Genomic DNA, 27,696 nt, shown 5'->3' with positions numbered 1-27,696 from the left:
TATAATTTTTTTCATTTTTAAGATTAATATTTAAGGGGAATTCCACCAATTGGAATTCCACCAATAATTTGCAATATTACCTAATCATTTAGATGATTAAATCATTTAATCATACACCATTTAGATGTGAACAGAATCATTTAGAGTGGTTTGGAGTCAAAATTGTTCACCATGATAGTACTAGGAACCAGATGTCTGTATGTCAACACTACAAATATCACCATTTTATCTGCTGTTTAAAATGTTAAATTTGAAAAAATACATTTTTAGTTACCATTTTTCCTTACAATGCCCTGCATATACCTCTCCACCCTTAATTTATATAGATTTTTCCCAAAACTATCACTACAAAATAATATTCTCTCACTTTTCTTTCTCTGCCTCAGGTTATTCACTTGAGATGTGTCATTGTCAGTGTGTGTGGGTGGGGTTGTAGTTGTGTGTGTGTGTGTGTGTGTGTGTGTGTGTATGTGTATGTGTATGTGTGTGTGTGTGTGTGTGTGTGTGTGTGAGCTCTCAGTTGCCGTTTGATTTGTTAAACTGATCTGTCTCTCTGCATTGTGAAGAGATTAGTGCTGCGATGACTCTTTCCTTTCTTCTACCTCAGTCTCTCTCTCTCTCTCTCTCTCTCTCTCTCTGGGCAGTTTGCACAGGTGCTGAGTTTGGAGAGTGCCAGTCAACATACAGAAAGATAGATTGTGCAAAAGATTGAAAGAGAGAGGGAGAAGGAAGAGGAGAGAGAGAGGGTGAAAAGGCTAAAGATTCATCGAGGTCATCCTGACAGAACCGAGCACAATGGTTTTCAAAGCTCTCGGCGCTTTGTCGTCTCTCATAACAGCAGCTATTTTTACTGCTGTACATCTATTCAACCAAGACAAACATGCAGCCTCCAAACCGCCAGCTCCTCTCTTCAGTTTGGGCCAGTGAAGCACACAGAGAGAGATTTATGTAAAAACAACTCGAACGTTGAAAGCTTTGTTTAAAAAACAGCTTGACTGGCTATAAAAGACTCATCCACTTAATCTCAGTTAGTTTATTGCCTTACTTCAAAACAACCCTTGAAGTTTTATGATTGACAGACAATGAAATAAAGTGAAATAAAATAAATTAGTCATGTAGTGGACAGTATTTAAAAAAAATATCCACTTAGTATACGTTATTTTATTTCATCACTCCAACTCTAACTTTGATTGATACACAAATAAATAAATAAATGAATAAATAAATAAGCAATCATGGCTTTTTGTGGAAAACATAATGTAAGAAATAAAGAAGCAAGCCCTACTGTGAAAAGCATTCTTACACTATATTGCCAGAAGTATTTGGTTGTCTGACTTCACACACACACGAGCTTGAGTGACGTCCCATTATTAATCCATAAGGTTTAATATGATGTCGGCCCACCCTTTGCAGCTGTAACAGCTTCAACTCTTCTGGGAAGGCTTTCCACAAGGGTTAGGAGTGTGTTTATGGGAATTTTTGACCGTTCTTCCAGAAGCGCATTTGTGAGGTGAGACACTGATGTTGGACGAGAAGGTCTGGCTCACAGTCTCCACTCTAATTCATCCCAAAGGTGTTCTATTGGGTTGAGGTCAGGACTCTGTGCAGGCCAGTCAAGTTCTTCCACACTAAACTTGCTCATCCATGTCTTTATGGACCTGCTTTGTGCACTGGTGGGCAGTCATGTTGGAACAGGAAGGGGCCGTCCCCAAACTGTTCCCACAAAGTTGGGAGCATGAAATTGTCCAGAATTTCTTGGTCTGCTGAAGCATTAAGAGTTCCTTTCACTGGAACTAAGCGGCCGAGCCCAACTCCTGAAAAACAACCCACACCATAATCCCCCCTCCACCAAACTTTACACTTGGCACAATGCAGTCAGACAAGTACTGTTCTCCTGGCAACCGCCAAACCCAGACTCGTCTATCGGATTGCTAGACGGAGAATCGTGATTTGTCACACCAGAGGACCTGTCTCCACTGCTCTAGAGTCCAGTGGCAGTGCTTTAAACCACTGTCTTCGATGCTTTGCATTGCGCTTGGTAATGTAAGGCTTTGATGCAGCTGCTCGGCCATGGAAACCCATTCCATGAAGCTTTCTACGCTGTTCTTGAGCTAATCTGAAGGCCATATGAAGTTCAGAGGTCTGTAGCGATTGACTCTGCAGAAAATTGGTGACCTCTGCGCACTATGCAGAAAGAAAGAAATAAGGAGGCTTGTGGTAAGATTAAATAAATGAGCCCCTCTTTAGTAAGGATAAACAAATAAATAAGCAAGCAAGCAGACTCATTCACTTAGTCTTAGTTAGTTTATCACATAATTTCTTAACATAAAAAAAACTGTTTTTTAAATGTAAAAAAAAAAACAAGTTAAACAAGCCCTACTATAGTTTTATTTTTTTTAAAAACTGGCTCTTTCAAAAATAAGACTCATCCACTTAGTCTTGGTTCGTTTCAAGCATTACAAAAACAACACTTTAAATTTGTGGCCGACACAATAATTTAAGTATAATTAATTAGTGGCGGAGCAGCTCTTGGGACCTGTGTGAAATATTCCACTCACTGCCACTGTTTACAACTTTTCCATTCTGAGCAAAAAGAGAGAGAGAGAGAGAGAGAGAGAGAAAGAAAGAGAGAGAGAGAGAGAGCTCTTCATTCTGCAATTACTCTGTTGCCATGGAGACTCTTGACAGCAGCTCTCCGCAATGATTTACATCCAATTGGCTGCTGCTGGGCAACGACGGAGTAAAGGGGTGGGAGCATGCCAACTTAATGATGGCCGTGGTGGGTTTGGAATTAAAAGGATGGTTTAGTGGAACTCTCTTATTTCAGGAGGCCGGCGTAGCCATGACCAATCACTCCTGCATGCCCTTTTAACCAAGAACTGGGCTTTTGAAATGTTGTTTGGGACTCATTTGGAAAATTGAGCGGGTGATTGGCCCCTTAAGAGTGGGCCAGTGCTTTTGATTGGTCAGTGGAGTGAGAGATGAATGTGCCTGCCAGTGGGGTCCAGCAATGTATTACTCCAGGACTATAACTCATTTTTATATGGTGAGCAGATATAGCTATTGCCTATTAGTTTGCTGATGTTTTGCACTTAAGTTACTGTTCATTTTTCAACATATGCAGCTGAAGTTCTTGCCACAGTAATTATACTCAACTTACAGGCTGATATCCAACATAAGCAACATACACCACCCATGGAAGCCAGTAGGCCTTTAAATTGTATTTATTATTGGCATCATTATCTTTTTTAGTTGAAATATTTTTATGAGGTAAGAGGTAAAAACTGTTTTTGTTAGCATAAAACAGGTACTTGCCAAAATGTTTCGGATATTTAGCATTTTTTTCATGTTTACCAAATTATCTAAAGAGTAGGCTTTATCTTTTCCAAACTATTGTTAAAAGCAAACGTTGAGAATTTTTTGACCTGAAGGTGATTTAAACAGCTAAAAGTTTTGAGTGCTTAGAAGTGCTGACAAATAACAAGGGTCAAGTTAAGTGGTCTTCGTTGCCATGCCTCAATACGCAACACACAACAGCAGCACAATACAGAGGACTACATAGAGTGCAGATACACAGTACTGTGAAATAAGTGCAGAATATACAATAAATACATACATGACAAAAAATACAGGACTAGACAGGACAACAAAACCAAAAGGATAAGACTTGAGAATGTATGTCACATTGCACTGCATCAATGGATTGTTACACAATGTTAGCAGTGTTTATTCTTTGCTTATGTGCTACAAAACTCCTACCGCAAGAGCTTAAAGAATTTGCTGTTTTATTGTGGTTATTTTTCCAGGCTTGTCATGCTTCATATTCAATTAAATGAAATGAGAGTGTATCTTAACCTACTCTAGAGGGAAGCCAAACAACTACATAATGATAAAATTACCTTACTGAGGGCCTGGATCCACACAAACAACAAGTGGTGTAATGATCTGGTCATGCTAACAGTCCCTCCTCTTTCATTCACAGACTTTTTCCTAGCTGGTGTGGGCTTAAGTGCATGTTCCTTTAAGTAGGTTTAAAGTTTTAAAAACCATGTACAGATTCAAATGGTTATTTCCCTCAGCCACTGGAAGATTTAGCTCAATTAGCTAACTTACTGACATCTTTCACTCGGCCGCTGGCAGATTTTCCTCAGTTAGCTAACTTACTGACATCTTTCACTCGGCCGCTGGCAGATTTAGCTCAGTTAGCTAACTTACTGACATCTTTCACTCGGCCGCTGGCAGATTTACCTCAGTTAGCTAACTTACTGACATCTTTCACTCGGCCGCTGGCAGATTTACCTCAGTTAGCTAACTTACTGACATCTTTCACTCGGCCGCTGGCAGATTTACCTCAGTTAGCTAACTTACTGAATCTTTCACTCGGCCGCTGGAAGATTTTCCTCAGTTAGCTAACTTACTGACATCTTTCACTCGGCCGCTGGCAGATTTTCCTCAGTTAGCTAACTTACTGACATCTTTCACTCGGCCGCTGGCAGATTTACCTCAGTTAGCTAACTTACTGACATCTTTCACTCGGCCGCTGGCAGATTTACCTCAGTTAGCTAACTTACTGACATCTTTCACTTGGCCGCTGGCAGATTTACCTCAGTTAGCTAACTTACTGACATCTTTCACTCAGCCACTGGCAGATGTGGTTGGTTAGTGTAGTGGTTAACACCTCTGCCTTCTACGCTGTAGACTGGGGTTCAATCCCCCACCAGGGCAAGCACCCTACACTACCAATAAGGGACCATGGGCAAGACTCCTAACACCACCTTGGCCTACCTGTGTAAAATGATCAAATTGTAAGTCGCTCTGGATAAGAGCGTCAGCCAAATGCCATAAATGTAATTTTAGCTCAGTTAGCTAACTTACTGACATCTTTCACTCGGCCACTGGCAGATTTACCTCAGTTACTGCTGTATTTCCCTCAGCCACTGGCAGCTTTAATATTATTCGCTCATTCAGTGGCATATTTAACCAGAGAGGATTCATACAGTCTTTAATTCAGTTGCTGACATTTTTTTCTCAGTCTTGGCATATCCCACAGTAAATAGCTTTAACAAATGCTTGTTAGTGAGCTATTTGTGTACTGTAGCTACAAAATAGCCCCATAAAAATCCACATTAGATCTTACATTTACACTGAAGAGCCAAAGTCAACGAAAGCATTTAATGCTTTTGAACTGTTCTAGACCAGCCTAGACTGGCGAACCCTGCCAAAATGGCGGATTACCCATTAAATGCTGTTTTATTACATCGCATTCCCAAGCCCTGTATCTAAATTGACATAATTTATATGGTTGGAATGGTGGAAAATGTGTGGAGCTGTAATTCCCAAGATAGCACTGATACTGACAATATTTAGACATTTTAGATTTGTTTTCCTTAGAATAACCCTGCCTAGTCATAATATGATAATTGCAGTATGCTTTATAATAAGATTATTGATTTTTGTATATATATATAATTTGGAATGAATGAATATTATGTATTTATTATAAACATGCAAAAAACTTTAATGAAAAGTATTTGTTATTAAGTTTCAGTTTGGGAAACTGGAAAAGCAGAAAGATTTATGTAAAAACAAGTAGAAAAGTTTTAAAGAGGTATGAGTAACTATGTAAGATACATCCACTTCATCTCATTTAGTTTATTGCATCAGCTCAAAACAGTTAATTAATTTAAGGCACAAACTCTACTGTGGAAAGCTTTATTAAGAATTACTAGCTAAGCTGGCTTTATATATATATATATATATATATATATATATATATATATATATATATATATATATATATATATATATATATATATATTTAAATATCTAAAAAAATATATATAAAACTTTTGCTAAGTGTCCCTGAAAATGAATGGCATTGGCAGCATGTATGGTGAGCAGGTAGTACAAATCTTTTGAGTTTGTTTTTTTTTTTGTTGCGTTTAGATTACTGTTCATTGCATTCTACATGTTCTTTTCAGGACATACATAATTCATATGAAGCTGAAGTTCTTGCCACAATAATGATGCTATAAATGCTCAAGCTAATATTCATTAAAATTGGGAATGTATCTGTCATATCAAACGTTTGAAAAGCAGTATATATTTAAACCACTATCTCACAAAACCTACTATCTTTTTTTTGTCATTGTCAATTTTAATTTCTTAAGAATTTGTAAATGCCTGCTGCCAGCTTTAGTGTGTTAAAAATTCATAGTGAAAGGATTAATAGACGCACTCCAGAATTAATGTTGAAAAAATCTTGTCCAATCATCTTCCATTTTAAGTTAATAACGTTTATTCTTTCTCCTGAAAACTTAACATTCAGGCATCCATGGTTTTGTTAGATAACATCATAGTCTCTATGGCACAGTAAAGTTTACATTCTGTGATCATTTTACGCTACGTTTGATGGCAGGATTTTGCATTGCATGGGCAATGTGATTATTGCTCTAGTTAATCCCTCTCTCTTTCTCTCAGAGAACTCTATGCTGCGGTACGTGAGTGAAGAGAAGGTTCCAGAGGAGTATCTGACCAGCCGCAGCGCAAAGCGGGACACGGGCAAGCGGACAAAGAAGAAGAGCGAAAAGGGAGGAAGCCCCGCCCACTACTCCCTGCTCCCTGCCTTGCAGATGGAGGTCCTGCGTCAGGAGTCCATGTCCACACCAAGCTCAGATTCCACTTCGCTGTACCACGTGAGTATTCTCAACCAGGTCTTCTTCTCTAGAGGGGAGTCATGTGTAAAACAGATTTCTCCGCCTGTGGTTATGTGCATAATGTAGGGGTGTAGAAGTCCTTCAGTGGCTGTGTTGACATGCAGAAACTTTCGCCAATCTGATTGAATACATTCTGATTATAGATTAGGGCTGAGGTGTTTATATACTCACTCTACTCAGCAGTCTGATGGAAATCTCCCTCTACATTCACACCACTTAGTGTAGACGTTCATGGAGTACCACTTAGTGAAGACATTACCATGACAACGGGCATCACGTGAGTTTAAGGGGGGCAGTCGTGGGTTGGAGGTTAGGGAACCAGCCCTGTGACTGGAGAGTCGCAGGTTGGATCCCCTTAGCTGACAGTCCATGACTGAAGTGCCCTTGAGCAAGACACCTAACCCCCAATTGCTCCCCGGGTGCCGTGGATAGGGCTGCCCACTGGTCTTGGCAAGTGTGCTCACTGCCCCCTAGTGTGTGTGTTCACTAGTGTGCATGTATGTGGGTGTTTCACTGCACAGATGGGCTAAATGCGGAGGTCTAATTTCACGGTGTGAAAACTCAGTGACAAATTGTTGTTAATTCTATTCTATTCTAGTCAGAGTGAGACGAGCAGCAGTGAGCAGTGCTTGAGTTTTTAATTGCTTTAAAATTATGTCAGACTTAGGAAAACGCTGAACGCCCGTCCCACCACCATCTTTTAAAGATCAGAGCATAAACGTCGTGTCCTCTGCAGACTTCGCCATGTTGAACGTTGTAAACTTTCACTATGATGTGACGCACATGCAGAACGGATTTAAACTTTCCGATTGGGAATGTAATCAGATACAGGTGTTTACATGGTTATTATTCATCTTTTTAACAGATTATTTACAGGATTACTCACCTCATTTAATGGGATATAAATTGTATTTGTCTATTACGGTTATAAATGGACCAATCTATTACAGTTGAGGTGTTTACATGGATGTATTCTATGCTGATTAAGCTATTAGTCGGATTATTAATGGATTATTAGGCTGCATGTAAACGTGGCTTGTGTATTGTGATGCACTGGGAGTCATTTAACTGCATCGATTTTGGAATGAATATTCAATACATTATGCTTGTTTTTTTTGGCCAAAATAAAATTGTAACTATTTTCAGACATAAAAAATCTGGAGAAAAGAAAGCTAAAGGAGGAGGGGTCCATGACCAACACATGTTACTTAGTCAAAAGTTGGGGCCTGATTGACCCCAGCTGGATCCTCTGGGTTAACACTCTTTTCTAGTTTGACCCTTCAAACTATAGCAGTACAGGCTGAAGTGCGGCTGCTCACCTGCTGTACACTTCTGTTATCGAATCTGTAATTGGAGCCGTGCTGTTCAAATACAGCTTTTAAAGGGCTTCAAAAGCAGTATTTTCAGTGCCTTCAGCAGACTACACTGGACAGTGCTTCTCCAGTATCTGTTATTACCTAGTATTGTGCAGACCCCCAGTAGAGACCATCTACTATTCATTTTTCAGCTTCAGAAAAAAATTTGAAAACATACTTAACAGAAAATTAAACAGAAGCCACAACAACAAACTATAACATTAAAAGTTTTAGTATTTAGTTTGTCCACTCTTTACTTTACAGCTTCAGTTCTTCTCAGGAGATATGCTACCAGTTTTTCAAACACATCTACATGAATATTTAACATCTATTCACTCTCAGAAGTTTCTTCTACAAATTCTCACAGTCCAAGTAATCCCAAACACATTCAGCTATGTTGAGGTCTGGACTCTGAGTGTGGTCAGTGCATTGTTCTGAGAAACCCAACAGCTTCTTTGTTTGATTTGCAGATTTTTTTTTCTTTTTTGAAGCTTCTCCTTTTCTCAGTGAGGCTTCTTGACAGCTGCACATCCTTTCAGACCCATAATGCTGAGGTGTCTTCTCACAGTGGAAGGATGGGCAGAAACACCTATGGATGTTTTTAGATCTGAGGAAGCTTCTCCTCTCCTAAGGGCTGTTCATCTGAAAGGGGCAGTTTTGGTGTCTACCAGGTCTTACAGGTGGCTGTTAGGAAGCCCATTTTCTCTGCAGCTTTTAATCATTTTCTGAAGTCCAGTTTTGAAAACTACAGTTTTTTTCCATTGACTTTCAACTTCGTTGTGTGAGTGGGTTGTTTGGGTCCTAATAGTGGAAGAGTTCTGCTATTTATAGTGATTAAAATTATGCCATTGAATTATTAAAAATAATAAATGCAGAAGCTTATTTTGTCTGCTTTTGAATATTTCTTAATATTCTTTTAAAAAGTAATATTTCTTTAGTGTTAAATGTAATTAATCACAGTAAACTGCTGAAAATACTGTGATTATTAGCAATTAATTATCTGAATTGTTTGATTCCCGTGTTGGAACTATTGTCAATATTACACTTCTGTGTAATTCTATCAAAGTAATCCTTCATAATCGAGTCTTTGTGAGGTCAGAATTTTTTTTTTAATGCTCACACAAATGGGCTCTCACACCATGAACATCAAGTGCTTTCATTCAGGTCCTCTCTTTCTCTCCTCTATCCCAAGGTTTCTCGGCCTGCTGCCAGCAGAGGCTTGTGCAGAAATTAGTTCGTGCAGGCCGTCTGTGTTTAGCTTTCAGCAGGAGCGTCTTGGCCCTTTCTTAATGGAATCTTATATCCGCACTCTCCGTGTGTGTGTGTGTGTGTGTGTGTGTGTGTGTGTGTGTGTGTGTGTGTGTGTGTGTGTGTGTGAGATCAGACCTCCTGTTAGTGAGGTTATTAGTAGGAGCTGTGTGAGTTGGCTCTCCCTCTGCAGGACAGGAGACTGCAGCAGATCCATTCTCTCCACGAACACACACCTCCTCCATACACACACACACAGGCTGCTGATGATTGTTTGGAAAGCTGTGTGGCGTCTCGTGGTGACACTGAAAGTAGGTGACACACTGAGGTGTGTGTGAGCGAGTCTGTCTCCAGGCACATACGGATGCTGAGTAGGCAGATGGTGTCTGTGTAGGTGTGGGCGGGGCCCTGTCACAGTGTCATATACCATGCTGAGTCAAGCTCTGTGATTGGATGAGCTCCATCTGTCCGTGATACGCACGTGTGAGCTATTTTTGCTCAGCAGAGATTGCTCAGATCTACGGTTTTAAATAGAGATGGACTGATCAGCGCTATGTGAGGTCATTGCTGAGTGTCTTGTTCAGCTGATGCTGAGTACAGTCGGGGACGGGATGATGTGATGCTTAACTACCTAAGATAAACAGGCCCCATAGTGACCATTCCGCTAGAGAAAGGAAATCGACTGTGCTATTTTTTAATTAATATAAATGAAGACAATACTTTTTCCCGTTACTCTAAGATCACTAGGACATTGTTGGCTCTGAGTGTAAAATGTTGCAACTCTGTGTTGAGCTGCTAGCGAGCAATGGGGGTGAAAGGGGGTGAGAAACTCCTGTTGTGAAATCAATTCACACCTCTTTGCAAAGATGGCCATGCTGAGATAAAGCACAACTGCAATTTTCTTTATATCAAAAAGTCAAGCCCCATTTAAAAAGTAGCACTAAAACACAATAAAAGACCTTTGTTGATATGCTTTCTCGCCTATGATGAAATTCAATTCCCTTCCAGTTTTGTAAATCACACACATTTCCATGTAAATATATTCCATCAGTATCACTGAAGAAGAAGAATCTTGCATAGTTTAACTGAGGGACCTTAAAAATAGATGGGAATTGTGTTTATGTTCTGGCTTTAACAGCGCTGATATTAAAAGGTCAGCTTCATAGTCTTATATTAAACATAGAGAGAAATACCACAGAGTTTTCCTAATTTTTGCATCATGAATTGGTTTAAGAAAAAACAGTCACTTTGAGTGGTTTGATATGAAATATAGAGAAAGTTGACAAGTCAGGATTTTTCACAGCAGTGGTGATGGGAACCAGACATCTGACATGATTTGAAAAGCTAGCTCACAAAAATGTCAGGGAATTGATATGACATTGCTTTATGGTATTTTAGAGACAAGCTTTGGCCTAAAACATCATTTTACAGTAGATTTACGGCACAGGACACATGCATTGTGTTGTGAGGCGAAATAGTCCCCAAAGAAAAAAAAACTAATTCCCTTTCAACATAATGTGTTAGTAGAATGTAATGTAAATGAATGCTTTCTTGACAGATGATCAGTGAACTCAACATTTTAAGGCAGTCAGGTTACTTAGTGTTCTAAGTTAAAATCACAAAGCTTTTTTACAGAATACTCACTGAACTACAGAATGATAGCTTACATTGTACAGTATTGTGATGTTTCCACACATTGTCATTAAAAAGGTTCTGTGCAGATAAATTTTTCTTTCAAGGTACAAACACTGTAAATGTTCCCTCAAAGGTACAACAGAGGTTTTAAGGTGCAATTGTGTACCTTAAGTAAGCTTTTCATATCCTGATATTTTAAAGCTGAACATTAAATTAAACACTAGGTTGCAGTGACCAAACTTGCCCGGATGGGCAGCTCTATCCACGGCGCCCGGGGAGCAGTTGTGGGTTAGATGCCTTGCTTTAGGGCTCTTCAGTCACATAACTTCGGCTCAGGGGATCGAACCGGCGACCTTCCGGTTCCCTAACCACAACTTTAAAAAATGATTGAAATGGATTGCGGTACATCTGTGTTCCTTTATTAAAACTACTAAAGACGAACCCATGAGGGTACCACATCGGTGACAAGAGGATACCACCCCAATGACAAGAGGGTACCACCCCAGTGACAATTTAGTGCATATTGCTCTGCGTAGATGTTGCTGAACTTGAGACACATGGCTCCTGCCATGTGTTCAGTACATTTGGTGGGGTGGCTTGTGGTTACGGTGCAGATAGCACTGTCCACCAGAGGGATGGTTTTGGGTACCCTCATGTCTTTTCTCCTCCAAACTAGCTTCTATATATAGAACCGCAGAGGTGTCAAAGGTGTCAGCGTGTGCTCTCAGCTGGAGTGTTGAAGTCCTGTGTTAGGGTGACTTTCACTGTGCAGCTCATGCTGCTTCTGTTTACACACACCTTCCAAATGCGTGTGTGTGTGTGTGTGTGTGTTTGTGAATATTTGTATAAGCTCAGCCACTCGTCACCTCGTCAGTTGGAGCCACTGCTGCCCACATGATCTCCTCCTGGCATCCAGGCTTCTTCTGGTCAACTGCCCTTGACCTACACTACAACTACAGTGCAGATGTCTGTTGTAGCAGCTGATTAAGATCCTTTCACAGTGAGCTGCTGCCTGCCAGGGTAGAGTTTCTGAGGAGTGGTGTTTGTAAGTCTGGGGTTCAATGCAGTTCAAGTTTATCGTCCTTGGACATATCATCGCTGTCACACAGAGTCTTGTATCTCCATTTTTGTTGTTCTCTTACTCTTGCATATATTTATTGTAATTATATTAATTATATTAATAAAAACGTCTTATAACTCAACTACCATTCCACCGTTGAAATGACCACTATAAACGTACATACAGAAAGCATCGCATATAGAAAATCAACAAATGTGTAGATTTTTGTTTAGCTGGGGCCACAAACTGCCTTTCTGAGCAAGCAAACACATTAATAGAAATATAAATGACACATCAGTTACATTGTTTTGCAGTACATCTAACGATAAAAAGCCTCTTTGTGCCTCTTTTCCACAGTGATAGAAAACACAGTAGCACACAGAAATCTCTACACTTTGACGCATTTCACTCTAGCTGACGTGAGCATGCACACACCTCTGTAACTCCTCTGGCAGCAGAGTTAAAGGGGTCATTGCCAAATGTTCTGAATTAAGTGCTAAGGGATACATGGTCAGATAGGGTTAAATGGATCATCTATCGATGTCCAGTCCACATTCCTTACTGTTTCTTAGTTATGGCCTTTGTAACGGTGCAAATTAATACACCTACTAGAAAAAACTGTACAATCGTGAAACGAATGTTGGTGCATGGACGTCATTATGGTGTAATAACTTCAACTGCATGTTTATGGACTTACAGAGAAATTTCTTCCTTATGCAAGTGTTGAGATGCAAACAAAGTCAAAGATGATGCATTATAGAAAAGTACATAAATTATAAAGATTTTTTTTTTATTGGTGATAATAGGAATGTGAGGTCAACACTAAAATGCCTAGTAAGTCTGCAGGTGTCTTCTGAGTTTTATATGTTATGTTGATGGTAAAATAGAGGAAAATATGAAAAAAAATGTTTTCTTAGGGGACTATTTTGGCCCACAACGCCCTGTATTGCCCCTTCGCCATCAATGGGTTTACAATAATACATTTTAGGCCAAAACATCCATAAAACAAAATCAGTGAATTTGTATCCATTTTATGGCATTTTTATTGCCTGGTTACTATTAGGACAACGATTCTGGCTTGGTAGGTATTTCTAGAATCCCTCACATTAAACCAACCTGAATGACTTTGTTTATGTCTTAAATGCAATTAAATTAAATTCAATTATGCAGAATATTTTGGAAAATCAGTGGAATTCCCCTTTACCAGAGCAGTGGTATCAGATGAAAGCTCTGTATCAGCCAATAGATGGTCAGCATAATTGGGCATTATGTGAATTACGCAGCTTCAGACTGTTCTGAGCCAGTGCGATGGCCTTGCTTGCACTGAAGGAGAGTGTTTGCTCAGTCACTTCATCGACTGGACGCCACATACACATACACACGCACACATATTCATTCTCTAAAGGAAACGGCTTGTCGAAAAGCTTTAGACACAGCCCAGTGCCCCCAGTCCAGTTGCTTAATTCCTGCTGCCCCTTGCTTAACCAGAACATCCATGATTGTTAATTTACCAGCAGCGAGAAGAAGAAAAGCCTCCGGTCTACCCCCGAATGTCCAGCGGTCAAGTGCAGTTTAGTCTAGCATGTGCAGCATGCTTACCACAGACGTTCCTACGGCTGTGATGTCGCACGAGGCCGTTTTTGGCTGTGTGTTGTTGGACTCGGTGAATGCGAATTGACAGCAGGTTCCTACTTGTTCCCTGAAGGCAGCGCTGCATTTTATGAACAGTAGTGCTGGAAAGCAATTCCATTCTCAATTTAGCTTCGTCACTCTTCGGAGAGAGCTGTAGAGCTATTTTCTGACCCTGGTAATAGAGGGGGAGAAAGAGATGGACAGAGAAAGGGAGAGATGGAGGGAAGAGAAGGGGAGAGATAGAGAGTGAGGATGGAAATGATGAGGAGGACAGAAAGTAGCCACAGTAATGGACGATAGATGGGTACTGAGAGTAGAAGACTGAAGAAAAAATACCTTCCAGCATGAGAGAGTTGTGTGCAAATATTCGAACATCAAAATTACAATTCTGTCATTACAGGGCACTTAAATATGGCATTTTACCTGAAATCCGGAACACATTTTCCGTTTTTCTGCTGTGTTTAGCATAATAGAAAAAATAAAACATGTAATATAAAATGTGCCATAACTATTTCATTGGCTAGATTTTTGAATGTTTTGCCCAGTTTGTCAAATTCAGCACTATTTGTGCTTTAAAATGTACAGAAATGTTGTGATGTCAGGCTTGCTACAATAGAAGAACCCATTTTGGTGCCGTGTAGAACCCTTTTCAAAAAGGTTTTGTATAGAACCATCTAGAACACATTCTCCATCAATCTGAAGAACACTCAGAGAATGCAGAGAACCTTTTAATCATGCAAAGGTTTTTTTTTCTCTCTCTCTATGTCCCCATGTCTCTCTCTCTGTCTCTCTCACACTCTCTCTCTCTCAATGTCTTTCTGTCTCTCAATCGCTCTCCATCTCCCTATGTCTCGCTCTCTCTGTCTCTCTCTCACACACTCTCTCTCTCTCTCAATGTCTTTCTGTCTCTCAATCGCTCTCCATCTCCCTATGTCTCGCTCTCTCTGTCTCTCCCTCACACTCTCTCTCTCTCAATGTCTTTCTGTCTCTCGATCGCTCTCCATCTCCCTATGTCTCGCTCTCTGTCTCTCTCTCACACTCTCTCTCTCTCAATGTCTTTCTGTCTCTCGATCGCTCTCCATCTCCCTATGTCTCGCTCTCTGTCTCTCTCTCACACTCTCTCTCTCTCAATGTCTTTCTGTCTCTTGATCGCTCTCTACCTCCATATGTCTCTCTCTCTGTCTCTCCCTCACCCTCTCTCAATGTCTTTCTTTCTCTCGATCACTCTCTATCTCCCTATGTCTCTCTCTCTCTCTTTCTCACTGTCCTTCTGTCTCTCAGTCACTCCCTATCTCCCTATGTTCTCTCTGTCTCTCTTTCTCACACACTTTCACTCTGTCTCCATCACTTTTTCTATCTCTCTATCTTTCTTTTCTTCACATCTGTCTCTCTGTTTTGTTATCTTGTGTTCTTTCTCTTTGATTTTTTTCTTTTTATTCAGTTTTATCACTCTCTCTTTCTGCTGGTCTCTCTCTCTCTGTCTTGCTTTTTCTTTTTTCCATCCTTCCTTCATCCTTCCCAACTTCCTTCCATCGCTCTTTCCTCCTTTCTTTCCTTCCTTCCTCCCTTTCTTCCTTCTTTTTTTCTTCCTTCATTCCTTCTTTCTGTCTGTCTTTTCTTTCTTTTCTTTCTTTCCTTCCTTCCTTCCTTCCTTGTCTGTCTTTTTCTTTGTCTTTCTTTCTTTCCTTCCTTCCTTACTCCTTTTTCCCTTTTTTCTTTCTTTCTTTCTTTCTTTCTTTCTTTCTTTCTTTCTTTCTTTCTTTCTTTCTTTCTCCCAGCGCTCTGAATTTAGTCCATCATAACTAGACAGATGATTGTCTGCGAGTTGTTGATGTGTTTCCATATTTCTTGTGATTGTACACTAGAGTAGCAGGCGTGTTGGCAGACTCTCCTGTCGGGCCATTTTTCTTCCACTTCTCTTTTCATTTCTCTTGGTCCTCTCTTCCTCTGACACTCCAGTCATAAGAATTTCCCAAATTGCCTTCTTTCTCTCTCTCTTTCTGTGTCAGTCTGAGATGAGGTGCTGAGAGCTCTCTCTGGGACAGGGCCAGTCTCATAAAGACCTTCTTCACCCATCATATCACTCTGCCGAGACTGGACCTGACTACTGTAGAGTGCTCTCCACTTGCTCACCTGATGCTAAGGCACCTCTGAGAGGTAGCACTAACACAATGCAGGTGTTATAGCGCTTCATATCATTCCTCTAGTTACTATGAGTCCACTTCAGTAATTTTATGGTACTGTCTGAACTATAATCTGCTGATTATACACCAGCCAGCCACTTCATTAAATACACCCCCTTGTTTCTACACTCATTGTCCATTTAAGCAAATCAAATAAAGTTGCTGGTCATATCAGAACAATGGACTGATAAACTCCAGGCCATTACTAAATATGTTGGGATTACTCAGATCATGACAGTTGGAAAATGCAACCAACTTCTAAGACTGAACTTTGCAGGTGTGGAAAAATATCCCTGAAATTCCTTTGAAAATCTGAAAGTGGGTCTCCTGAAAAGAATGGAAGCTGTAATAAAGATAAAGAGTGGGCACATGAAATACTGAATAAAATGTATTTACTTGTTGGCGCTTCTGTGTAATTTTAAGTTACTTGTAAATATGTTATTTGCTTTTGTATTATATATTATGTATGTATGTAGAAATGGAATTCAGGGAATGTCACACTTTTTTTCCACGTGAAAGCAACTTGAGAATTTCACAGTGTAAATGATTGTGTACTTGAATATTATTATAATCAATTGTAATCACTTGATTCTATTTTAGATGTAATTTTATATTATCTGTTCAATCTCCACCTTCAGGTCAGTGCTTCATAGTGTATCAGTCTTAACTCTAATAATCATCCATTTGAAAGAATATCAAACCACTGAGCTCTTCTTATAGGAACTTTAAAATCAATCTGATTATAGATTTCTGCAGTTACCTGATTATTCAAATGGTCATGTAAATGGCACACTCTGATTTCTTAGATCAGAGTAAGGTCTAGAAATCTGATAAAGAGAGCTGGATTTTAGCTCAGTAATCAGTTTACTCAGCGCATGGAAACTCTTACTCTGATTTTTTTCGGATTTCTCAGTCTGGGCATGTGTGAAAACAGGCCACGGAACCAGAAATAAGCAGGCAGCGCTGTGAGATGGCAGGGCAGGAAAACACTTTTGGGTCAGCGGTGAAACCAAATACATGCTTGAGGAAATTAAGGATTTAAATACTCTTCATCTTCTAGATGATGTATATTCATATATTCAGTGATGGCGTGGAGTTTGAGTTTTACAGTACATTTACGTCACATCTTCTTCTGTGAGTGGTTCAGGCTGGTTGCAGAGTAGAAATCTGATTAGTGTCTGTAATCTCGTTGATCGGATTACTGACAAAATCTGATTTTCTGCAGTTATCGGATTGTGAAGTGTATGTAAACCAACTCAGTGTCGATCTAGTCTGTTACTTTCTCCTTCTTCTCTCCATCATTGCTCATTAAAGTCACGTTCTCTGATGTTTTTACAGACATTCCAGGGTTCCTCCCTATTGTCCAAGTCCAAGAAGAAGAGCAAAGGTTTGTATGAATAAATCTTGAATAATTTTTCATGTTCTTAGTCATTCATACATTTATTTAACATATAATACAAATGCAAATACTGCCAAGGATGCCTCTGTCCATCAAATATACTTTTCTTGTTTGCGAATAATATACAGCACATTTGATCTCCATCATAAGTTACAAGCCAAAAATTTGGATGCAGCATTAACTTTAGCTGCCCTCATTCAAAAAGAAGTCTGGGCTGAAACACTATTTATAATTTCAGTGGGTGGAGCTAAACTATGGTAGGCTGAATCGGTGGTGTATGTAAATGTGTTGGTTTTTGTGACATCACAAGTGAAACAGTGAATTTAAAACAAACTTTTGCTATTGGACTGTATGGATTGAGAAATTAAACATTAACAATGTCTCCATAGCTCTGATTTAAAAATGATTTTCCATGCCCTTTAATGGTAAAATGTTTCTGAAAGTTTAAGATAAATCAGGGCTTGCTTCCTCACTTTTGGCCTGTAGTGTATTTACTCCATATTCCAATCAAACACAGAGATATTCCCTTTACTATTCTGTATCTGGGTTGAATCTGTAGGAGGTCCCCTGTCTTCCATCAGTAAGAGGAGAATTTCGTGTAAAGATCTGGGCCGGGGCGACTGCGAAGGCTGGCTGTGGAAAAAGAAGGATGCCAAGAGCTACTTCTCGCAGAAGTGGAAGAAGTACTGGTTTGTCCTGAAAGACGCCTGCCTTTACTGGTACATGAACGAGGAGGTGAGTGGCTCTGTAAAGCTGCTTAGCTACCTTCATTAAGAATGAATAGGAACCTGACTGAGCATGTGTGTATGTTGTTGTAAGTATTTAGCAGGGATCAGGTGAAGTACTCCAGGTATGAATGTCTTGCATCGCTGTTTTAGTGGCATCTGTAGCTGAATCAGAGTCAGAGAGGGAGGTTAGATGAGCAGACAGGAGCACGCAGGGCTGAGCTTACAGGAGATTTTAATTGGTGTTGCTCCAGCCTCAGTGGAGATGAATAAATCCCAGGTAACAAAGCAGCAGAACAAATGGCTACATCTTACAGCCTCTTCTGTGGTTGTTCTCATCACTGTGGCAACTCCCTCAGGCCCACAGTCCTGGGATGCTGGAGAGGCGATTTCACCCAAACACTTTTCAAAGTACCCCCCACTTTCTGAGTTCAGGATGCTTATTGCTGCTGTCAGAAGAAAACCTTGTGTCTTCCTTTTTGTCATTTTTCGGTTTTTGAAAATGCCTGTTGTCCTTAACATTGTGTGTAAATTTCATGATGAATGTCCCAAAAGAAATGGCCCTTGTGAAAAAAGTCTGGTTCCATTGACTTGCATTAAAAGTAAAGTAGGTTTTTTCCTTCTCCTGTAAAGTTACACATTTTACAAGTGGCCAGAAACTTGTAAATAACTCATGAAAGAATAAAGTTACGTTAAAACCAGGCACACTGTTGTTTTTCTTGTGAAATTCTCAATAAGTTTGAAGTGTCACACGACCGTCTTCCCATTGCAAAAACTAAAGTTGGATCCAAAATGGCTGACTTCAAAATCGCCACCATGGTCACCTCCCATCTTGAAAAGTTTTCCCCCTCCCATAAATTAATGCGCCACAAACAGGAAGTTAATATCACCAACCATTCCCATTTTATTTGGCTGTATCCATATAAATGGCCCACCCTATATCTATATATATATATATACATATACATATATATAAACTAATGTTTTTAAAAAGATCCATTTAATAAAAGCCTGGAGGCGAGACAGGGTGTGTGGAGTCAGTACAACTTAGAAAATATAATTTCAGTAGATTCTGGTTCAGTTATGTTCCCTGTCTAAAGGTACAGAGATGTACCCCTGAGGGTACCACCCCAGGGACAAGGAGGGTACTGCCCCAGTTACAGTGTCGTACCTTATTTTCTGAGAGTGTAATAAACTCATTATCAGAACCATTTAAAATCTCCATTTCTGCTGAAAAGTAAAACCTTTGTGGGTTTGTGTTCTGTGAGAGGAATTGCAGCTCACTAATCCACTAAATATGCTTTGCTTGCAATACACAAATGAATGCATTCGGCCACAGTATATGTTACTACTCTGTGTGAATTTTAAAAATCTCACTTTGGATATTTTTAACTGAGCACTCTTTCACGCCTACCTTGTTTGGTCTGGGCCTATTGAACCTTTTTATTTAGTCCATTTCAAAATGTGCAAACTCTACCCATATTCAGGTCCCCAGCAAACAACTAAACTGTGGTCCAGCCAAAAGCACTGATCTCCATCCACTTCTAGTGAACCTTGTTTCAGTTTGCTGCTGGTTGGAACGCATGTTTGCAATGATCTGGACCAAACGAGAGAGTTCAGTATCAGAGCAAGAATTTCTTGATGCACATCAGTGCTGTGCTGTATAATTCTACATAGTGCTGTTGTTTTAACACTTTGTTGTTTTACAGATGCTCATATCGTTCTTGTAGTATGAGTTGCTGTTAATAAAGGCAAAGCACAAACTAGCAAAGATGCAGTATTGCAGAAGGATAAACTCTGGTGTGGACTTAAAATAAACAGGCTATAAAACAGCCGGATTGTCATCAGAGATGTTAATCAAAAGGGATAAAGATTGGAAAGAGTTTGGTGTAGAGGGGGTGAGGTTGGCGTAGACTGGAAAGAGTTTGATGTAGAGGGGATGAGTTTGGTGTAGATGAGAAATTGTTTGGTGTAGAGGGGGTAGGTTTGGTGTAGATTGGAAAGAGTTTGATCTGGAGGTGGTGAATCTGATGTAGATTGGAAAGAGTTTGATGTAGAGCTGGTGAGTTTGTTTAGAGGGGTGGTTTTGATGTAGGGGAATAGGTTTAATGTAGAGGGATGAATTTCATGTAGAGGGGAAGTGTGTAATATAGAGGGGTGCTTTTGATATAGATGGGTGAGTTTAGTGTAGAAGTATTGAGTGTGGTGTAGACAGGAGTAAGTTTGGTATATAGCTGTGTGTTTGGTGTTGATGGGGTGAGTTTGATGTAGAGATGGTGAGTGTGGTGTTGATGGGGTGAGTTTGATGTAGAGATGGTGAATGTGGTGTTGATGGGGTGAGTTTGATGTAGAGATGGTGAGTGTGGTGTTGATGGGGTGAGTTTGATGTAGAGATGTTGAGTGTGGTGTTGATGGGGTGAGTTTGATGTAGAGATGGTGAGTGTGGTGTTGATGGGGTGAGTTTGATGTAGAGATGTTGAGTGTGGTGTTGATGGAGTGAGTTTGATGTAGAGATGGTGAATGTGGTGTTGATGGGGTGAGTTTGATGTAGAGATGTTGAGTGTGGTGTTGATGGGGTGAGTTTGATGTAGAGATGGTTAGTGTGGTGTAGATGGGGTGAGTTTGATGTAGAGATGGTGAGTGTGGTGTTGATGGGGTGAGTTTGATGTAGAGATGGTGAATGTGGTGTTGATGGGGTGAGTTTGATGTAGAGATGGTGAGTGTGGTGTTGATGGGGTGAGTTTGATGTAGAGATGTTGAGTGTGGTGTTGATGGGGTGAGTTTGATGTAGAGATGGTGAGTGTGGTGTTGATGGGGTGAGTTTGATGTAGAGATGTTGAGTGTGGTGTTGATGGAGTGAGTTTGATGTAGAGATGGTGAATGTGGTGTTGATGGGGTGAGTTTGATGTAGAGATGGTGAGTGTGGTGTTGATGGGGTGAGTTTGATGTAGAGATGTTGAGTGTGGTGTTGATGGAGTGAGTTTGATGTAGAGATGGTGAATGTGGTGTTGATGGGGTGAGTTTGATGTAGAGATGGTGAGTGTGGTGTTGATGGAGTGAGTTTGATGTAGAGATGGTGAATGTGGTGTTGATGGGGTGAGTTTGATGTAGAGATGGTGAGTGTGGTGTTGATGGAGTGAGTTTGATGTAGAGATGTTGAGTGTGGTGTTGATGGGGTGAGTTTGATGTAGAGATGGTGAATGTGGTGTTGATGGAGTGAGTTTGATGTAGAGATGGTGAGTGTGGTGTTGATGGGGTGAGTTTGATGTAGAGATGGTGAGTGTGGTGTTGATGGGGTGAGTTTGATGTAGAGATGGTGAGTGTGGTGTTGATGGAGTGAGTTTGATGTAGAGATGGTGAGTGTGGTGTTGATGGGGTGAGTTTGATGTAGAGATGGTGAGTGTGGTGTTGATGGGGTGAGTTTGATGTAGAGATGTTGAGTGTGGTGTTGATGGAGTGAGTTTGATGTAGAGATGGTGAATGTGGTGTTGATGGGGTGAGTTTGATGTAGAGATGGTGAGTGTGGTGTTGATGGGGTGAGTTTGATGTAGAGATGGTGAGTGTGGTGTTGATGGGGTGAGTTTGATGTAGAGATGTTGAGTGTGGTGTTGATGGAGTGAGTTTGATGTAGAGGTGGTGAGTGTGGTGTTGATGGGGTGAGTTTGATGTAGAGATGTTGAGTGTGGTGTTGATGGGGTGAGTTTGATGTAGAGATGGTGAGTGTGGTGTTGATGGGGTGAGTTTGATGTAGAGATGGTGAGTGTGGTGTTGATGGGGTGAGTTTGATGTAGAGATGGTGAGTGTGGTGTTGATGGGGTGAGTTTGATGTAGAGATAGTGAGTGTGGTGTTGATGGGGTGAGTTTGATGTAGAGATGTTGAGTGTGGTGTTGATGGGGTGAGTTTGATGGAGAGATGGTGAGTGTGGTGTAGATGGGGTGAGTTTGATGTAGAGATGGTGAGTGTGGTGTTGATGGGGTGAGTTTGATGGAGAGATGTTGAGTGTGGTGTTGATGGGGTGAGTTTGATGGAGAGATGGTGAGTGTGGTGTTGATGGGGTGAGTTTGATGTAGAGATGGTGAGTGTGGTGTTGATGGAGTGAGTTTGATGTAGAGATGGTGAATGTGGTGTTGATGGGGTGAGTTTGATGTAGAGATAGTGAGTGTGGTGTTGATGGGGTGAGTTTGATGTAGAGATGGTGAGTGTGGTGTTGATGGGGTGAGTTTGATGTAGAGATGGTGAGTGTGGTGTTGATGGGGTGAGTTTGATGTAGAGATGGTGAGTGTGGTGTTGATGGGGTGAGTTTGATGTAGAGATGTTGAGTGTGGTGTTGATGGGGTGAGTTTGATGGAGAGATGGTGAGTGTGGTGTTGATGGGGTGAGTTTGATGTAGAGATGGTGAATGTTGATGGGGTGAGTTTGATGTAGAGATGGTGAGTGTGGTGTTGATGGAGTGAGTTTGATGTAGAGATGGTGAGTGTGGTGTTGATGGGGTGAGTTTGATGTAGAGATGGTGAGTGTGGTGTTGATGGAGTGAGTTTGATGTAGAGATGTTGAGTGTGGTGTTGATGGGGTGAGTTTGATGTAGAGATAGTGAGTGTGGTGTTGATGGGGTGAGTTTGATGTAGAGATGGTGAGTGTGGTGTTGATGGAGTGAGTTTGATGTAGAGATGGTGAGTGTGGTGTTGATGGAGTGAGTTTGATGTAGAGATGGTGAGTGTGGTGTTGATGGGGTGAGTTTGATGTAGAGATGGTGAGTGTGGTGTTGATGGAGTGAGTTTGATGTAGAGATGGTGAGTGTGGTGTTGATGGAGTGAGTTTGATGTAGAGATGGTGAATGTGGTGTTGATGGGGTGAGTTTGATGTAGAGATAGTGAGTGTGGTGTTGATGGGGTGAGTTTGATGTAGAGATGGTGAGTGTGGTGTTGATGGGGTGGGTTTACTGTAGAGGGGACTGAGTTTTATGTAAAGGAGGTAAGATGGGTGTAGAAATGGGTGAGTTTTATATAGAGGGGGATTTTGGTGTACAGGGGGCTCTTTTAGCTGTGGCTCTGCTCAACCTGTTTCAGCTCCAGAGGGATGCCTCAGCCCCTGCCTCGCTGCGCTGTAATTGATGATCTCGTCCCTGTGTGCTGGGCTGCGTGGGTTTTGCAAACACAGGCAGGCTTACGGAGCCCTGCAACGATTTATGTCTTTCATTTATTCCTGTAAAGTCCCTGTCACGAGGCTTAAAGTGCTGCAGCAAACTCTCCACACGAGAAGAATGGAGCCGGGGCTAGAGAAAGGAAGGAGGTGTGACTCCTAATGAGGATGGAGGTGTCATTACAGTTGTGTGTAGGTGTGTGTGTGTGTGTGTGTGTGTGTGTGTGTGTGTGTGTGTGTGTGTGTGTGTGTGTGTGAGATGACCTGACTTTCTCACACTCTGTCTCTCTTTCTCTCTCTCTCTCTCTCTCTCTCTCTATCTCTCTCTCTGCTTTGTCTCTCCTGTTAGGACGAGAAAGCTGAAGGCTTCGTCAGTCTCCCAGAGTTTAAGATTGACCGTGCCAGCGAGTGCCGCAAGAAGTAGTAAGTGCCTCTGCGAACACTGCCTGTTGTATGCATGTATTTTGGAGCGTTTGGACTGTAAAAAAACAAAGTGTTATTTCCAGGATTATTACATCCTAAGGCTTATTATTTAGAAATTACATGGAAAACAATGCAAGCTCACTAAGTTATTCATAATTTAAAGCAGTAAAGAATGGAAGCCTAGATCTGCCGATGGGTCCAGGCCTTTTTAGGGGTTTAAGCAATTTGCATGGAATTTTTTGCATTCGTTTAACCCCTTAAAATCCCAGGCTTACTGCATCCTCAGGGTTATTACATGGAAAATAATGCAAACTGTCTATATGATCCTTAAGGTAAAGAAGTATGTCAGTAAACACCCACTGGTACATTCTGGCCATTGATATGTTATGTACCTTAACATAATAAGTTATTACAGTGTACCTGTCTTTGAGTAACATTACATCCATACATCCCTGTGTTATGTATCTTAATATGTAAGTACTGTAACTTAAGTTATATAATCTGTTAATGAAATTTAAAACATAATGTAACTTTAATGCATCATATCTATTGGTTCATCATGAAATGTTCACACAATGTAAAGTTCAAGTGTTGTTTTTTTAAATGGTGAAAAAATGGTAGTATTGATATGTTATTCACTGACTCCTCTCTGCCTCTTTGTGTTTGTGTCATAGTGCTTTCAAAGCATGCCACCCCAAAATCAAGAGTTTCTACTTTGCAGCTGATGGAGTGGATGACATGAACAGGTGGCTGAGTCGGCTAAACATGGCAGCGGCTGGCTACGCAGAGAGAGAGAAGATCCGTCAGGAGCAGGGTGAGGAGCAGGGTCTAGAGCTCCTCCCCTAGTGGGTGGGGCCAGGCTGTGACAAACAGAATTTATGGAATCATCCAGCATTTTATATCTTCAAGCCCCACAGTCCTTAGGGATGCCTGATTGGATCTGAAAGATGCACCACAGAGACTTCAGATTTGACGTGGACTTCAATCTAAGAGACATCAGATTTGAACCTCAGAGACTTTAAACTTGTTTGAGACTTGCATCTCAGAAACATTAGAATTGACTCAGACTTGCACCTCAAAGACTTCAAAATTGACATGGACTTGCACCATAGAAACTTCAGACTTGTACCTTAGAGACTTTAGACTTGACTCAGACTTGTGTTTCAGAGACTTCAGACTTGCCTCGGACTTGCACCTCAGAGGCTTTAGACTTGACTTGGACTTAAACTATAGAGACTTTCAGTTTTGACTTAAATATGCTCCTCAAAGACTTTAGACATGAATTGTACCTGCACCTACAAGACTTTGGATATTTCTCAAATTTGCACCTTAAAGACTGCACACTGAACTGGCATCACACAGACTTCAGATTTGACTCGAACTTGCATCTCAGAGATGTGTGACTTGATGCAGACTTGCATAAAGACACTTGTGAACATCTCTTTGAGTGCCCCTTCGAAGGCCCTTAATCACACCAATTCCTATAGACAGTAATGTTATTTTGCTTACTCCTTTCTGCTATGAAGCTAATGAGTGAGTAGCATGACAGGAGATGCTGTTTCAGAATGAGGGCAGTGTAGAGAGAGAAAGACAGAATATAGAGACACAGAGAGGAAGAGAAAGGGAATGGGAGAGAGACTTGAGGCAGCGATGTTTGGCTGAGGGAGGAATCAGTGGGGAGAATTGGTTTATTCCACTGAGAGCAGAGACAGAGAGATTGGAGCCGTCTCTGTACACACTCCCCGCTGTGTCTCAGCACACACTTCCCCTCATTCTCTCTCTCATCATCCCTCTTTCTTTCTTCCCTCTTTCTTTCTGCCCTCTTCTGTTCCTGTTATGGCCCTCTATCTCTGACTCTCTCTAGAGCAGGACAAAGGCTGAGTGAAAGAAGATGCATTCTCTCCTCTCCTCTCCTGTGTGTGCTTGCATAGGCATCCCTGTGTGTGTGTGTGTGTGTGTGTGTGTGTGTGTGTGTGTGTGTGTGTGTGTGTTGGTTGCTCCTGATGATGTAATTTAGGATCCCATGAGGAGATCTTTATGTGACCGTGTGTTGTATATGTTTACATGCCTTTATTTAATTATTGTTTCCTATGAGCTGCTGACTGTCTCTCTCTCTCTCTCTCTCTCTCTCTCTCTCTCTCTCTCTCTCTCTCTCTCTCACACTTGCTCGCTCGCTTGCTCCTCTTTCTTTCTTTCTTTCTTTCTTTCTTTCTTTCTTTCTTTCTCTCTGTATCAGCTGATTACTGGAGTGAAAGTGACCATGAAGACAACGAGACACCATCTACACCCAAGCAAGACAGCCCACCACCCCCTTATGACACATACCCTCGTCCTCCCTCAGTGAGTGAGCAAACACACACACACACACACATACACACACACACACACGATAGAAGTCTGCAAAGGCATGAAGCTGAAGCCCAAACCCTGAACCTAAACAGACAGCTCTGTGACCCTACCTGATTTTCTCTAACTGGTACTGATAAGTTTGAAACCCGAACTCAGCCCAATCCTGATGCAGTTCCTGATTCTATTCCAACCCAAACACAACCAAAATGTGAACCCGACCCTAAGGGTTTGTGTTTTGCAGTGGTTTGCTTTGTTATTAAGTGTAAGTGAAAATTTAATGATGGGATAAACTGGAGTTTTAACATTATAATATTATTAACATTATATTAACATATTAACATTGTTTTTATCAGTACGTTTTTAGTGGCATTGCTGATCCTACAGCAAAAAACAGCATCCACCCTTCAGCAACCGATTGTCAGTTATTCTGTATACTGCTGCTACCTGCAGGAATCCTGTAAGACTTTGAGCAAGGGTTAAGAACCAATGCCAAACACATCCCTCTCATCATCCATGCTTTCATTCAGGGGCACGCTCAGCCTCTCCTCAGATTCTCCAGCTATTCTGAATGCAGCTAACACTGTGAGAAAGAAAGAAAGAAAGAAAGAAAGAAAGAAAGAAAGAAAGAAAGAAAGAAAGAAAGAAAGAAAGAAAGAAGGAAAGAAAGAAAGAAAGAAAGAAAGAAAGAAAGAAAGAAAGAAAGAATGCTGTGCCCTTCACTCTGTTCTCCTCCTCCATGGCCTGCTGTTAGTGTGTGTGTGTGTGTGTGTGTGTGTGGCTGCTGACTGGCTACAGCTGCTAAAGGAGAACACTAGGCTGGCCACTTGTGATATTTTAAACATCTGGTACTTTTGCATAAATTATTATGGCTGTCTTGATTAAAAAAACAATAATACAGGGTCCACCTGACCACTGAGTAAGAAAAACATCAACAAGACACAAGAGTTAATGCTGTATGATGTTTGGTTGCATCACTGTGTTCCAGCGACAGCATTAACCAATAATATGTTAGCACGTTTTCCCACCAATCTGACCAATCATTGATTGAGAACACCCATCATCGCCTTCACTCCCAGCTTTCTTCTCCTCATGTCACTCTCACACTTTAATTTTTGGTTTTTGGACTGATTGTAAAATAATTCCTTATGAGCTGTTTCAGTCGATAAATGAGATACATTTGGTTGTATTTGCGCTGTTTTCTAATGTTTTATATCGCACTGCGACGCTATGGGACCGTGAGACTGCAAGGCGGGTCAGCTGATGATGGAGCGACGTGCACAGACACACAGAAACACACACACAGTCCATCTCTTGCTTAAACACATTAGGTAGTTACACTCACACACAGATAACCTGACTGCTTTTGTCCTGAAGTTGTTTTCTCTTGCTTTTGCTGTGAAAGTGTAAGACAAGTAAAAGCATCGTAGATGATTAAATGCCAGCCTGTTGACCGACACTTCGTCTTATCTACATCTTAAAAAAAAAAGTATGTACTAAAATCGAGCTTTCAACAAATAATGAATCAAGTTTCAGAAACTTCAGAAATTGCACAATCGGAATATTGTAATACTTGTAGTACCATTTTTGACAAAAACTATTTATGGTAACTTAATTTTTGCAAAACAGACTCATTCTGCTGACGCCTGCTTTTCACACTCCAATCAAATTATGAATGATAAAATCACGTCCTGTCCACAATTATTTCCCAAACAAATATCTTGTTTCACTTGAAAATATGTCTCTTTAGGAAATTAAAATGCATTCTGAACTTTAGGGACAGGAGCAGGTGTAGGATGTTTGGGGTTAGATTTAATAGGATCTTTCACACTCA

General features: G+C 40.8%; 1 protein-coding gene across 5 annotated transcripts in view; it reads left to right on the top strand.

Moving 5' to 3' along the window:
- The window catches only part of cnksr2a (connector enhancer of kinase suppressor of Ras 2a), a 190,526-nt gene that overhangs the window by 141,111 nt on the left and 21,719 nt on the right, over positions 1–27,696 (top strand). For all 5 annotated transcript variants that reach the window (XM_017724407.2, XM_017724406.2, XM_017724412.2 and 2 more), the window contains 6 exons: positions 6,481–6,695; positions 17,168–17,216; positions 17,788–17,963; positions 23,443–23,516; positions 24,191–24,330; positions 25,753–25,856. In XM_017724407.2, the coding sequence (XP_017579896.1) occupies positions 6,481–6,695; positions 17,168–17,216; positions 17,788–17,963; positions 23,443–23,516; positions 24,191–24,330; positions 25,753–25,856 (758 nt within the window). The remainder of the gene's footprint in view (positions 1–6,480; positions 6,696–17,167; positions 17,217–17,787; positions 17,964–23,442; positions 23,517–24,190; positions 24,331–25,752; positions 25,857–27,696) is intronic.

The sequence above is a fragment of the Pygocentrus nattereri genome, chromosome 24 (genome assembly GCF_015220715.1).
Source record: "Pygocentrus nattereri isolate fPygNat1 chromosome 24, fPygNat1.pri, whole genome shotgun sequence".
Taxonomy (NCBI): Eukaryota; Metazoa; Chordata; class Actinopteri; order Characiformes; family Serrasalmidae; genus Pygocentrus; species Pygocentrus nattereri.
The sequence above is the reverse complement of the archived record's forward strand: the minus strand, read 5'-3'. Positions and strand labels throughout refer to the sequence as shown.